The sequence below is a fragment of the Pantherophis guttatus genome, chromosome 1 (genome assembly GCF_059756535.1).
Source record: "Pantherophis guttatus breed Tessera chromosome 1, ASM5975653v1, whole genome shotgun sequence".
NCBI lineage: Eukaryota > Metazoa > Chordata > Lepidosauria > Squamata > Colubridae > Pantherophis > Pantherophis guttatus.
In genome coordinates this window covers 113,400,161-113,415,603 of record NC_142063.1, presented here as the reverse complement: position 1 = coordinate 113,415,603, position 15,443 = coordinate 113,400,161, and the positions used below count along the sequence as shown (strand labels likewise).

The 15,443-nt window shown below is 37.7% G+C and overlaps 1 protein-coding gene across 1 annotated transcript; it reads left to right on the top strand.

Annotated features, from left to right (window-relative positions):
• Positions 1-6,006: 6,006 nt before the first annotated feature.
• CCDC86 (coiled-coil domain containing 86) lies at positions 6,007-12,350 on the top strand. Its single transcript, XM_034420231.3, has 4 exons — positions 6,007-6,374; positions 8,002-8,131; positions 10,230-10,304; positions 11,862-12,350. Exons 1-4 carry the CDS (start codon positions 6,013-6,015, stop codon positions 11,979-11,981), a joined length of 687 nt encoding a protein of 228 aa, XP_034276122.2. The 5' UTR covers positions 6,007-6,012; the 3' UTR covers positions 11,982-12,350.
• Positions 12,351-15,443: the final 3,093 nt, after the last annotated feature.

The window sequence follows — 15,443 nt, the reverse complement described above, 5'->3', positions numbered from 1 at the left end:
TCAGATTGATAATGTCTATTTTTATCAGATCAATTTTTCTGATGTTTTGTGAGGTCTTGTTCGTTTTGCCTTCATAAACTATTTCCACATGAAATGCTTACTTTTTAATTTATCTGTTCTAGAGAAACTTTTGTGCCCACTCTGCTTCTTAGAAGTGCCCGCCCATGATTAAATTTCATAAATACAGAGGTGATATCAGGCCCAAAACTAAGAATGACACATGGTGAACCTTGCAAATTGAATTTGTTATTATTTCATACTTATAGACAGAATCTTGCCAGATTGAGGACAGTACTATCTGCATCTACCATATACTCTGTGAACAATTTTAGGGAAGTGCTGTTTTCACCCTCTTTCTCTCTCACACGTAACATTTGGACCAAGTTGCCTCTTAACACCTCTGGACTGCATCCTTTCCCTCCTAGATTTCATGACATCTATTACAAGCACTTTGATGCAAATAAAATGACCTTATTATGTTTACAGCTTTACTTGTAAAGCTGTGAAACAAAGAGCCATTTCACCAAGTAATCTGTGCTTCAACTCAAAATCATCATGAATTTTAGGGCGTTTTTGTAGATCTCTTTTGTAATAAGACAGATCCCAGAGTGGCTGCATAGCTGCATGTAGTGCTTGTGCAAACATTATGAGTACTTCCATTTCTAATGTTTGTTTGTTTGTTTGTTTGTTTGTTTGTTTAATATAGTAATGGGTGCTTATTGTAACGGAAAAAAGTGAAACAAGTGCCTTTAGATTTCTAAACTATGTAAATATGACTTGTCATGTTCACATTGATATTTGCATTGAAATAACTATTCTTAACAGTTGCATTAATACTACTTTGGAGAATGTCTGTTAACATCTGATAACAATTATCAGAAATATTTCTTGTACTTAATGTAAGTCAGTTTTCTAGTCTTTTATTAGGATTATGTAAAGATCCAGCTCTGAAAGGAAAACATGGTTTATAGAATGTGTGCCTGCTTTTGGTAGCATTTGCTGGGAATACTGTAAATTAAATAATCTTTTCCCAGGTTTGTGTATCAGTTATGGACCAGAACCCAACAAAAGATACAGTTGCTTTAAAATATTCCTAGCAGGTGCTACATACAGTAATCTCCCAGGCATTTTTTAATCAGGATCTCTGTACTGTAGAGCACTATGTTTCTATATATTATTTCTGAATAATTGTATTACATTAAGTGTTCATTTGATTTTTTTTGTATTCAGATTACAAAGCCAAATTTCTTGATGTGAGTAAGTATGCTAATAAATGTAAGGTAGAAACTTCCCAAGGATTTTTTCCCTCTCTATGCAAGCTCACGTTCCAATAATTCCTGTTATAGCCAGCAGATCCACAATATGATGAAATCTAGTGCTACAAAATTCAAACCATGTTATAAATCTTGAAATGCAATCTATATCCTCTTGTTTCTTCATAGAGACAGCTTTAAGTAAAATAATATCTCAATCATATTAATCACAATAGCTCAAATATAAAAGAGCATTTGTAATGTAGATTGTAACTGCATGAGGGATTCTTGTAATGAATCAAATTCAATAAAAAATGGAGCCTATTTTAAGCCCATTTGAAACCCCAACCCAGAGTAGTGGATGCAGAGCTTACTTGCCTCCATAATATATAGATGAACAGGCTGCTGGTGTTTTTTCACACTGCACAGCATCTCCAGCAAGATGTAAGGGAAAAAGAACTAGAACTTTCAGAGACTAATTGTAAGCAATTTTCATCTGTATTTGCAAGCTAAATCAACTGGATTTACCTCAGTTTGCATTCCAGATCACAGTAAGTTTGACAGCTGCTTGCCCGGTTCATATAGCTTGCAGCTTTTGAAGACATTGAGAGGGTATAGATAGATAGATAGATGAGGTGCTCATCAATTTGTTTAATCCTTTTCCTTCCTAATTGGCCACGTTAGTTCAGGCACCATGATTAAGACAGGCAATCAATGTCTTAGCATGTGGAATGTGTTTCTAGCTGCTCAAAAGAGATAGCTATAAGAATACAAAAGAGAAGATTTTCTTATAATAATCATAGGCCAATTTTAAATATTTTATTCATGGGTATGATAATTGAGACTGTGGGAGCCCCGAAGTTCCAGAGACAGTACATTTGAATGAAACTCATTTTCAGAGCAAATTCAGTAAGAGGTGTATTTATAGTATGTTCCTGAAACTGATTCCCACCCAGCCAGGCCGCCAAGCTGCAAAGGTTGGGGATCGCTGACCTAGATGATTGATCCATGGTGCTTCAGAGTTCTGTCTTCTCCACTATACTGTTTTAACGCCTTATGAAAGCATTCAGCAAGTTGGAGAAATTTTCTGCTTCCCTACCCCAAGAGTGCAGTCTGTACTCAAATTAGCTTTAATGGGTTGAGACTGACACCTTGTGTTAACTCAATCATTAACTTATATTAATGGAAAGAGGGACACATAACTAAGGCAGAATAACAGCAGATAGCTTGAATCTGCAAAGATGAAGTCAGGAAAGCAAAGGCTCAGAATGAATAAAGACTTGCAACAAAAATCAAAGATAATAAAAAAAAAGTTTATAAAAGTTATATATAAATAACAAGAAAAAAGTCAAGGAAACAGTCGGTCTACTAAAGAGAAGATTGCAAGGACGTAACAGATAGTAGAGAGAAAGCAGAGTGGTTTAACTCATTCTTTGCATTAATCTTCACACAAAAAGTTTCTGAAGATTCTCTTCATCAGAAGCATGATTAAAGATTCTCAAGGAAATAGTAAGGAAATGGTAATGATACAGAATTTAGTTTTAGTTTTTATTTTGATTGCATTGTTTTATATTCTATTTTTAATATGTAAGACAACTTTAGATTGATATAAACAGAAAGATAGGTTAAAAATCAAAAATAAATTCAAAGATACTTCTAGTTATCTTAATAACTTTACTCCAGGGAATTAGACATAATATGTAACAACACAACAAATGCATGCATCTCATAATGCATAGAAATGTATACAATTATCAGTTTATTATTCTTTGTGACACATTAGTCTCTGCCATTTTTAAGCACTGAGCATTTGAAATATTAGAGTATCAAAATGATGTTAAATTCATTTTCTTTTCACAAGTTCACATATACATTTCTTATATTTGATACAGAAAACAGGATCTGCCTCATCATATGGTACTTGATCAGATTTGGCAAATTTTCAAAATAAATTTACATTCTTTGCTTTTTCAAACAGGTAGCAAAGTCCAATGAGTTCAAAGGCAAGTTCCATATTAAAAACAGATAAGGAATTGCATACCCAGGTGCACTCAGATTTTAACTTTTAAGTTTGAACTAGCTTACCAAAGCTACAGGAACTGTCTTTTCTTAAAACATTTCTTAGTCCAGGGGTCACCAACCTTTCGGATCTCAGGGACCACTAAATTCATAATTTTAAACCCCGCAGACCACTAATATGATCTGCCTAATGACTGGCTGGCTGGGCGTGGCTAGGTGGTCATGTGACTGGGTGGGCGTGGCCAACTCAATGTCACTCACATCGAGGGGCGCCTCACCAGCCTCTACTCGCCCCTCTCCTCCCAGCCACTCCTCGCCTGCCAATCCGAGCTCCTTAGGGCCCCTACAGGAAGCAGTTGTTGGAGCTAAGCAGCCACCATGAGAAAGAGTTGGCAAAATAGCTGGCTCAGCTCAAATTGGATCTGATCGAGAAGGAGGCTCAGTAGAAGCACCTCACTTGAGGACTACGAGCATAGGCTTTCCAAGCACAGGGAAGACCTGTGGGAGTGCAAGGCCAGGTACTGGCACCTGGAGGCTCAGCGGGCTGAGATGGTCAGCCAGTTCCAGGCCATGATGCAGTCCCACTGGAACAAGGCCCTCCGGCTCTTCACCACCAGCGGCACTTCCCTCGGGCCATTGCCCAAAGCCCTGCACCAGGAGCCTGAAGCAGACCCCAAGTTAGAATTTCTCTCCCCCCCTCCGACCCACACAAAAAAAAAACAAAGGGGGAGACTCTCTGCAGCAACACAAATGTTCATTGCATGTATCTGTGCCAGGGACTATAGTTTGAGGACACCTGATTTAGTGCAATATAAAAAATGCAAATAATTTTTCTGCAGACCATCAACATTTTCTCGCGGACAGTGGTCAGTTGGTGACCACTCTCTTAGACTATTTTATTCAAAATAGTGTTTTGCATATATTATATAAATATATATAAATGCAACAATAACTATGGCTGAGGCCATCAATCATTGCTTAAAGTCTTTAATATGCTTGTAATGTTTCTCCTTAACTGTCTTCCACAGCCAAGAAGCAGAAGTAGGAGGCTCAGGGATGATTAGGTGTTACTGGTTTAAGAGTTGATCAAACAAACAAATACTTTTTTTCTAACTGTACTTTCCTAATTGAAAGTAATGAATTTTCAAATGAAAATAAATAAAATATACTAAATATACTATAAAATAACAAAAGGTTATATTAATGCCCATTTAAATATGTATTTTTCTAAGCAGCCAAAAAATGCCTGAAACTTCTCTTATTCTGTGTTTACATTTTGGGCAGGCTGGTGATGAATGCAATTCTTTCATGGCAAAAATGGATTTAATTTCTATTCTGCTTTAACTCTTATCAAAAATTTAATGATTAATGACTGTGAAAGATTAAAAGTCTCAAGAGAGATTAGCCCAAATCATAAACACAAGGAAGAAAATAAAGGAGGATTGACTTAATCTTATATTAATACTATGTAGAACATTATATTAATACTACCTAGAACAGTGATGGCTAACCTTTTTGCTGTCGCGTGCCAAAAGTGGGGATCATGTGGGGGGATTGCGCACATGTGTGCCCATACCCATAATTCAATGCGCCCTGCGCATGTGACCCCCACTCCCCCGCACTCCCCCCACTTTTGGCACGTGATGGCACGGTGGGCCCAGTAGGCCCGTTTTTCACTCTCCCCAGGCTCCAGAGGCTTTCTTGGAGCCTGGGGAGGGGGAAAACAGCCTTCCCTCCCCCCCATGGGACGCCCTCCGGAGGCCGGAATCAGCCCATTTCCCAACTTCAGGTGGGCCCAGAAGGCCTGAAAATTAGCTGGGAGCTGAGTAGGGCAACACTTGCGTGCCCACAGATATGGCTCTGCGTGCCACCTATGGCACCCGTGCCATAGCTTCGCCATCACGGACCTAGAACATTAATATTATGTTCTACTATATGGCTCTATATCTGCTTTTAATGTATTTTAATCACTGTTGTGTATTAACTCTGATAGTACTGTCACTGTTCAATTATTAGCTATTCACCAAAAATATTTCACCATATTTTTTTTTAAAAGGGGAGAAAATTTATTTATTTATTATTTTTATTTATTAATTTTATTTCTATACCGCCCTTCTCCCGAAGGAATCAGGGCAGTGTACAGCCTAATTAAAAACACAAAGACAGACAAAATTTAAAAATAATTAAAATTATTAAATAATAGGCCCAATTTATAAAACCCCGAATTTAAAATCCCATTTAAAACCAATTAAAATCTTTATATTGATAGCCCAGCCTGGCGGAACAACATGGTTTTGAGGGCACAGCGAAATACCCTTATCAAAAGCCCCTTATACTAATTCTAGACAATTGTTTAAAAGCCCTGGAGAACCGAAAACTTTCAACTATCAGCTTTAATTGAATATCTAATGGTATTTTTAATGGATCTTCCCCAACTAAACGCTGTATCTATACTGCAAAGCCCAGAATGCCCAGCCACCATGCATTTCGGAATTCTAGCCATACTGTTCCCAAAATATTTACAGGATATTACATAGTGAAGACAATTGTACTGAATTTTTACCACTCTTGCCCCGCATATGGATTCCACTAAAAGCAGAGGGGACCGGAAGTTATATTCAAGAATAAGTGAAACTTATCCTCTTTCTAGCCAAGGAACCGCTCTAGCTCCAATGAATACTGCATTCGCCACAAAGAACGTTATCTCGCTCGTAGTTCTGCGCATCCGCGTCCGTCGCATATGGGACGTCATCGTCATCCGAAAGGGCCCTACTGGAGTCTTCCTCGTGGGGTGGGAAAGGGGGAGAGAGAGAGAGAGAGCGTGTTTTTTTCGCTGGGAGAGTGTAGCGAAGAGATAAAAAGGAAGGAAATGGCAGCGCTTATCCCGGAGGAGCAGCTGCAAGCCGACCGACTGTCTCCAGAGCCGGAACGGGGTGAGCAACTTCAGCAGCTGGGGAACGAGAAAGGGGCTGTCGTCTTAGTGGAAACTGGATCTGGGAAGCTGCAAGTAACTGCTTTGGGTAAGAAGCGGAAGGAGGCACCATCTATCCCCAAAGGAAAGCCTAAATCTGGCCGGGTATGGAAAGATCCCGGCAAAAAGCGGTAAGAATGCGATCTTGGTCGCCAGGTGATCGGACGCAGCATCTTGGGGAGAAGTTTTCTCCACATCAGCCACTTTTATGGACTTCAACTCCCAGAAATTCCCAGCAAGGATTCTGGGAGTTGAAGTCCATTCATCTTTTTTTATTATTTAATTTTTTTATTAAATAAACATTAAAACATTGGACACAGTGCGATCATCCTGGCTTTGTCATTTTCATACATATTTTAACATAACAACAGATACAATTCCTACTCATCGTACATTATTACTTTGACATTAGAGACATATTCCTTATCCTCATTTGAATTTTTGTCCAGTTTCAATTCTACAAATCCTCAATATTTTCTGTTCTGGCTCCTTTTCCTCGTTTCCAACCATTGATACATTTTGTTCCAAATTTTGTAATATTCTGTCTCACCTTTATTTTTTAAGTGTCAGTCTGTCCACTTCTGTGCATACTATTATTTTCTTTATTATCTCTTCTTCAGAGAGGAGATCTCTATTTTTCCGGTTTTGCGCATACACCAATCTTGCTGCTGTTACGCAGCATTAAATATATCAATCCTTTACTATATTTCTCTTTATAATTCCTAATAGGAATAATTCTGGTTTCAAATCTATATTTTGGTCTAGCATCTCTTCCAATCATGTCTTTATCTGACACCAAAATTCCTTGGCTTTCGTACATGACTACCACATATGGTAAAATGATCCTAGCGCTGAGTTACATTTTCAACACGGCGGTGATAGATTCTTATTCATTTTTGCTAACCTTGTAGGCGGAAGATGCCACCTACAAAACATTTTATATAGGTTTTCTTTATATGCAGTGGCTAACTTTAATTTCCTATTTCTCTCCCATAAGTCTTGCCATTGATCCAGTTCAATATCATAACCAAAGTTTTTGGCCCACACTATCATAGTTTCCTTCACTTGCTGTTCCGCCATTTTATATTCCAGTAAATATTGATAAGTTTTCTTTATCACCTTTTCATCTGTTCCTAATAAAATTTTATCTAGCGTTGTTGATTCTTTCTTGGTTCCATTTATCTAAAATCTGCTTTGAGTTAAAAAGAAATGGGCTGCCTTTTATGTGTATTTTATACCACTTTGTTAGACAGAAATACTGTGCATTGGTTAGTTCTCCTAGACAGAGTTTATTTTATGCACTTCGTGCCTATCTAGTGTGCACACTAAAACATTACCAAAAAAAGTATAATGTTACTATTCATCCACAGTTCAAATTGAATGTAAATTTTAAAGGGTTTGTATTGAATAACCAACCTTTGGTGGCACTCACGAGTTAAAATCATAGGGTGCTTTTAATATTCTTATTTCTTAGGGTAATGCTTTTGATGTGCAAAAGTAGGCTTTTGTATCCTTGGAACTCCTTGCCAAGTAAGAGTACCCAGGACTCTTATCCTAGATCTGCTTCACACAATATGCTAAATGTTACTAAGATTGTTTTGTTTAGTTGTAGTTTATGGTTCAGTGTATTGCACCAGTTAGTCAAATTAAGGCTTTATTAAAGCAAACTATGGCTGTCTCCATCTAGGTGATACCATCTAGTGCTGAAACTAAGCTCTTTATTTTTAGCTGAAGATGTAAATTTCCCCATCTCCCCAGGTTTTCCCACATGATCCAGGATAAGCCTTTACATACTTCCTGGCAACATAAAATGAAAATACGTCAGGAAAAGAAGTTGATCAAAGATTTTGCCCAGGAGCTGAAGGAACAAAAACAAAGGGAGCGTGAGGTAAGTAAAATATGTTTGTCTCAAATGGAAGCAATATGTCCATAATATTAAATAACTATAATGTATCCCTAAGCATCTCTACCCGGACACCTTCTTCACTGATATTTTTTGTCACTCTAATTAAGTTATGGACTGAATTAGCAGGAAAGGACTAGTGCTAAGTCTGTTGAATTCACATCCTCTGTTCTGATACTGCACAAGAATTGCAAACAGAATTCACAAAGGCAGAACAGAATTCACAAAAGCATATGGATTAAGTACAGCCTATATCTTTGGCCTGCAGATTGATATGTTGTAGCTATTTTGAATTTGGCATCTAAAAGGTTTTGTACTTATTTCTTCTATTGAAAGTTTAAAATAGGATTGCTACCCTTTTATTCAGGTATACATGTTGATGATGCTACTATTTTATAAAGCAGAATATGAATTTCGGCATATCTTTGCTGTTGAATGTTTAATAGAGCTTCATGAGGATCCTATTTATATATTAAGAAAGATTGAGTGAAGATGTACTACCAGATCTTGGTGCTTGTTTAATTTATGTCATAAACAAAATAACATAATATACAACATGGCCACCCATGGGGAAAAGATAGACAATTTTATTTATTTATTTATTTATTTATTTATTTATTTATTTATTTATTTATTTATTTATTTATTTAATTTTTATACTGCCCTTCTCCTGAAGGACTCAGGGCGGTGAACAGTTAAAATAACATACATATAAAATGTGAATATAAGATGATTAAGCCAATTTGGTTCATCGGTTAAGAATCTTCAGCATAAAGATTTAGAACAATTAGAAGAGATTTATGCCAGCCCGGCTTGGTGAAATAGAAAGGTCTTAAGTGCACGACGGAAAGTACGAAGATTTGGGATCATTCGTATCCCTGGGGGTAACCTGTTCCAAAGGGTAGGTGCCCCCACAGAAAAGGCTCTTTCTCTGGGAACCACCAGTCAACATTGCTTTAGTGATAGCACCCTGAGGAGGCCCACCCTCTGGGAGCGTGCTGGTTGGTGGGAGGTTATTGGTTGCAGAAGGTGGTCTCGTAGGTACCCAGGTCCTAAGCCATGGAGCACTTTAAAGGTAAGAACCAACACCTTGAAGTGCACTCGGAAGACCACCGGGAGCCAGTGCAGTTCGCGTAGGAGAGGTGTTACATTTGAGCGCCATGTCGCTCTCAATATCACCCACGCAGCTGCATTCTGGATCAGTTGGAGCCTCCGCATGCACCTCAAGGGAGCCCCATGTAGAGATCATTACAGTAGTCCAGACGGGAAGTGATGAGGGCATGAGTGACTGTGCGTAAGGAGTCCCGATCTAGAAAGGGTCGCAACTGGCGAATCAGGCGAACCTGATAGAAAGCTCCCCTGGCCACGGCTGTCATATGCTCTTCTAAAAACAGCCGCGTGTCCAGGAGGACACCTAAGTTGTGAGCCCTCTCCGTGGAGGCCAATGACTCGCCCCCAATAGTCAGCGATGGTATCAGCTGGCTATATCGGGACGCCGGCAGCCACAGCCATTCGGTCTTGGAAGGGTTGAGTCGGAACCTGTTTCTCCCCATCCAGATCCGCACGGCAAATGACGACACTTGCATTAGATGTCATGCCACAATTTTTGTATTTGATACTGCTGCTACTCAGATGTTTCTATGTGCCAGTGTGAAAAAATACCCCCCCAAATTCAGTCAATTAAAATAAAATAATTAGAGTCAATTTACATATACGTAAATCCCACAAATATTCTGTTCATTTCAGTGAAGTTTCTAAAGTCACATCATGTTTTGCTTAAAATTTTTTTGAGAGGACCTCATAAAATGATAACTTTTATTCCAGTTCATCAGTCTGGAATAGTTCGATGAGCGAGAACTTTTAAAGTGTTTAGCAACTCAATAAAACATTTTTCTGATGTTACATACTTTGCTACTTATTTTTGAGAGTTATTAGTACATTCAGCTTTTGGGTTCATAAAGCTGTTTGCATATGCTGTTTTTTCTGTTGGTATTTGTATTCTTGTATTTTTATGGAATTATTTGGTCATATTTTTGACAGGACTGTGACATATAGCATGCATAAAAGTTTTTTTTCCTTTCAGGAGAAAAAACAGCGAAGGAGGGATAACTTAAAAAGAAGGCTAGAAAATGAGAGGAAAGCGGAGGTTGTGCAAGTGGTGAGTTTTGGATCAAGTTATTTTCATCTAGAAAGAAAATCTCTTTCCTTGGTTGAAGAAGAGTGGAGTGTATTTCGTAATTAATGTTTTACTTAACTTGGTAGTACATTATAATAGGTTTGGATCAAGAAGCAATATATGTAATGCTTCTTCATTACAATTAAGAAGGAGCATTTGAGAATTGGAAGCTGAATTATTGATCCAGTAACTACACAAATTTTATATCACTCTCTGTTGCCTCAGATGGGAAATCCTTTGGTGAAATAGAACTGCATTTAATTTTTCTTGTGGAAGGAGAGCACAAGTGCCTCAGTACAAACAATCCAAAACAAGTAAAATTATACAATAGTTGTATGTAAATAGATTTTCTGGTCTGGAATCAAGATATTGATGTGCTGCTTTTTTGGCAGCCATGATTGAAGGACTTTGCTTCTCTCCCTCCCAGCCTGAAGCATTAGGAAGGTGAATAGGATCCCGGAGGATAGGTTCGTCCCCTAGCCTGAGTTTAAATGGAAACATGACTTGCTAACTTTGCATGGAAATGTGCTTGAACCAAGTTTCTACATTTTTGCCACAGAGATTCCTTTTGAGAATGAGCCAACATGAGAGATGCATGCTACGTTTTGGACCAAGCAATGAATAAGGGAGCTTCAAGGGCATTTGATAAGATCCATTATAGAGAACATCTGCTTCTCAAATTAAATTGAATTGATAATGATAGCGTGTCACTGGAGTTAATCTGGCTCCTTCTTTCAATTATCCAGGCTCTGATCCAAACGAAAGGTAGTTTCAGAGTCCAAGGCGACAGCTATGTTTTATTGTTAATACTTTACTACCAAGATTATTCAGGATTCTATACTATTGGGAGATCATCGCTATCAACTTTGCAACATGGAGAAAGTCAGAGGCATACAAACATGGGAAATCATATAGCAGTACAAGTGGATCGTCATAGGCAGGCTGATACCATAGGAATGTGATTGTAAATCCCTTTTTTAGTTTTTATTAAGGGTCTTATATATTTAAATGATTTTTCTCTGCTTTCTGCGTAAAAAGTTAGAAGCAAAGAAATAAGACATGCTTTTTATTTACAATGTCTTATAGTAGCTGTATGGGGGTACAGAACATTTCAGGAAAAGAAAAAGTGTGGAAGTGATAGGCTGGTTGTCTTTCTTGTTTTTCCGTTTACTGTTGACGAATGGAATGTCTGTTGCCAGATGACAAAACAGCTTGTTTGTGTTGGTGTAGACATGTGCCAATCCTACTTCTACATTTTCTTTGTCTTCCTCTTGCATATGTAGAATTTAATCTGTTGTTTTCTTTAGATTTAGGCACCTTTGACAAGGTTTAGTAATTCCTTTCTGTGGAAAAACTGTGTTTTCTATAGAAAAGCTGTGTTTGATCCTGTTGTGGGACTTTTGTAAACTAATAGCAATAACATTCTGGAAGCCTCTAGCTTGGTTGATTGCTATTCAGAATGTTTTTAAGTCTTAGATGAGCATGAGATAAGACCATATTTCTCTCTCTCTCTCTCTCTCTCTCTCTCTCTCTTTTTAGATTCGAAATCCCTTGAAGCTGAAGCGTGCGAAGAAGAAACATTTGCGGCGAATTGAGAAACGAGACACATTGGCCTTGCTGCAAAACTCCCAGGCACAACTTAAAGCAGCCAAGCAATAAGAGAGCAGAAGTCTCCTTTGTAGCACATTGAAAGACTTCTTGAAATGCAAAAGTTGAGAGACAGAATCCAGTGTATGAAGAGACGTTGGCGTATTAGAACTTTTTATTTGGCTTCTCTTGCAATCAGCAATAGGACCTTCCCTGCAGAATATGTTATTGTATCCCAATAATTTCTCATCTTGTAGCTTTGGTATTAAAAGAACAAATGTGAGGAGGGCAGCTGGAATATTTGTTTGAAAATGAGAGAAAGCCCTAAAGGAGTTATTGCAAAATCTACAGCTTCCGGATGATTTGTAATTTCCAGAATTTACCTTTCTTCTTTAATCATGAAAAGAAACTAATAATTAAAAAACCGATTTTGAGGAAAAATACATGATTCATCAAATCTTTTTTTTTTATTTGATTTATATGCCACCCTTCTCCGGAGACTCAGGGCGGCTTACAATGCGCTAAGCAATAGCCTTCATCCTTTTTGTATATTTATACAAAGTCAGCTTATTGCCCCCACAACTGGGTCCTCAATTTACCTACCTTAGAAAGGATGGAAGGCTGAGTCAACCTTGAGCCTGGCGAGATTCAAACCTGCAGTAATTGCAGGCAGCTGGTCTTAATAACAGGGTGCTTTAGACCACTATACTACCAAGGCTCTTCATGGGTTACGTTGATTGTGGAGGATTTGGTAAAATCTGGGTAGTTCAGGTTGGTTTTTTTTAGTGGAATTGTCTATGAGATTTTTTTTTTAAAAAAACTCCACGTCTCTCTCTGACTTTCATCCTATAACAGAATTCCGATCTTTACTAGATAAAGGATAAGACATATATTATGTAATACATATAAGTAATACATATAAGTAATAAGCTAGAAACAAAGGATGCTGGGTTTCTTTTTCTTGCTCTACACAGTATGGTAAAATAAAATGTGCTTACTCTGTGGAATACAGGTAGACCTCAACTTAATAACCACAATTGAGCCCAAAATTTCTGTTGCTAAGTGAGACAGTTGTTAAGTGAATTTTGCCCACTTTTACAACCTTTCTTGCCACAGTTAAGTGAATCACTACAGTTGTTAATTTAGAAACACAGTTAAGTGAATCTGGTTCCCCCATTAACTTTGCTTGTCAGAAGGTTGCAAAAGGTAATCACATGATCCCAGGACACTGCAACTATCATAAACATGAGTCAATTTGCCAAATTTGGCATCCAAATTTTGACCAACGTGACCATGGGGATGCTGCAATGGTCGTAAGTGTGAAAAACGGTCATAAGTTACTTTCAGTGCCGTAACTTTGAATGGTCACTAAATGAACTAGTAAATTGAGGATTACCTGCATAGAGAATGGTGGATGTCACTTATGTCAGTTTCAACTTGCAGCATGACACACTGGGAATCTTGGGAGAAAATCTTGGCTGCATGTATATGCAAATTTTAATGTTTTCAACATTTTCTGCTCTATAGCAGGTATAACGAAATATGAAGGATGTATACTTAATTAAGGGAAATCTGATATAGAAATATACAGTATGTACAACTGAATCTTTTTCTAAGGCATTTGAGTATTGTGAGAAAATGTAATCCATATCCCATTCTTCATTTTTTTTATCCTGCACTTCCTTGTCAGCTATTCACCAAGGTAGCAGTTTTATAACAAAAGATTTACTGGGTTATAAACCATTGCTGTATAAAGGTGAAAGTATAACCCTGTTTTTATCAATTCAAAAAAAACAAAACTAATTGTGGTTATATTGCTTAATATTTATTTGAATCTATGTATATATATCGTATTGCGATGTTTCTTCTGGCTTTGCCTATGAGATATACAGCATTTGAAATTTCCCTGCAAGTTCTTAAGCCAGAATACTAAAATAATTACTTTCAAGATCGTTCCTTTTAGAGGTAGTCCTTGATTTACAACCATTCATTTAGTGACGGTTCGAAGTTACAACAGCATTGAAAAAAGTGGCGTATGGCTGTTTTCCACACTTACGACCCATAGTAGCATCCCCATGGTCACGTGATCAAAATTCAGAAACTTGGAAGCTGGCATGTATTTATGACACTTGCAACATCCCGGGATCATGTGATCACCTTTTGTGATCTGACAAGCAAAGTCAATGAGGAAGTCAGATTTACTTAACTCAGTTATTAACGGCAGTGATTCACTTTGTGGCAAGAAAAGTAAAATGAGACAAAACTCAACCGTCTTGCTTAGCAGTGGAAATTTTGGATTCAATTGTTGTAAATCAAGGATTACCTGTATGGTAGAACAGAATAATAACTTTATTCTGCTTGTGACAATGTTATCTGCTGGGCCATGCTAGATTGAACAATATACAAAGGTTTTACACAAACAAGGTGCAATGTGAAGGTGATTTCTTATGCGTATCTTTTGCACAAAGATTAGATTATTGTCTGAGAATGGCCAAGCTATATAAGAATGAATTCATACATACATACACTTCTAGAGAAGTGTGGTCCTTTTTTTACTAGAAGAATGAAAGATAATGAGAATATCAAAACAAAATGGAGATTACTGAACTGTTTCCCTGAAGATAAGTTATTTGTGCGTGGAAGCAAATGCTAATTGTACCTTTCAGACTTTTTAAAAATGAGGTCTAGAAACCTAGCGCCTGTTCATACAAGCTATTAGTTTCAAGTGATAACCAGTTTAACTTCTTGCTTTTTTTGGTGTCATAAGGCACACCTGAAGAATTTCTTAATATGTTGTAATAACAAAAATAAGAATACCCCTTTCATTAGGAAAAAAAAGTAATTGCTCCCTACACATAATTTTTCACAGGGATTTTTTTTTTTTTTACTCAATGAAAGTTGGGATCAAGGCCAGCAAGCTCACCTAACATATGCCTTCTATTTTCCCCACAACAGCAACCCGGTGAAGTGAGTAGGCTGACAGAGTGAGTAGCCCAAAGTCACCCAACTGGCTTTTATGCCTAAAGCAGGACTAGGGTAAACCATCTCCCAGGCCAACACCTTTACCACTAAACCAAATTGGTTCTTATACAATAAGAATTACCTTTTATTTCATCATTTTCCCCCTTGTATTTCAGGTTGTAATGCTATGTGGGAATGACTTTGAGGGAGGAGGGGAAGAAAGGCTGCCAAAAGCAGTATCAAATAAACGCTGCTTAACAGTCAGAGAAAGAAATTTAGGAAGGACCCGCCCTAAATTGATCTGACTGTAAAAAAAAAAAAAAAATCCAGTAAGGACAGGTGGGCAAATGTGGCCCTTTTACAACCTGTGGACTTCAACTCCCAGAATTCCTGAGACAGCCAAGCTTAGGAGATTTGTACTTTCAGATTTGCAAGATTCTGTTAATATAGCTTTACAATATAAGTGGCATGCCTGGTCAGGTTTCCTGTCTGGTTTACCCAGGGGGACTGTAACTGACCTGGCTTAGCAAGTGCCTCATTTAGTGACTGTCACAGTTATGGTGGTAATGAAAC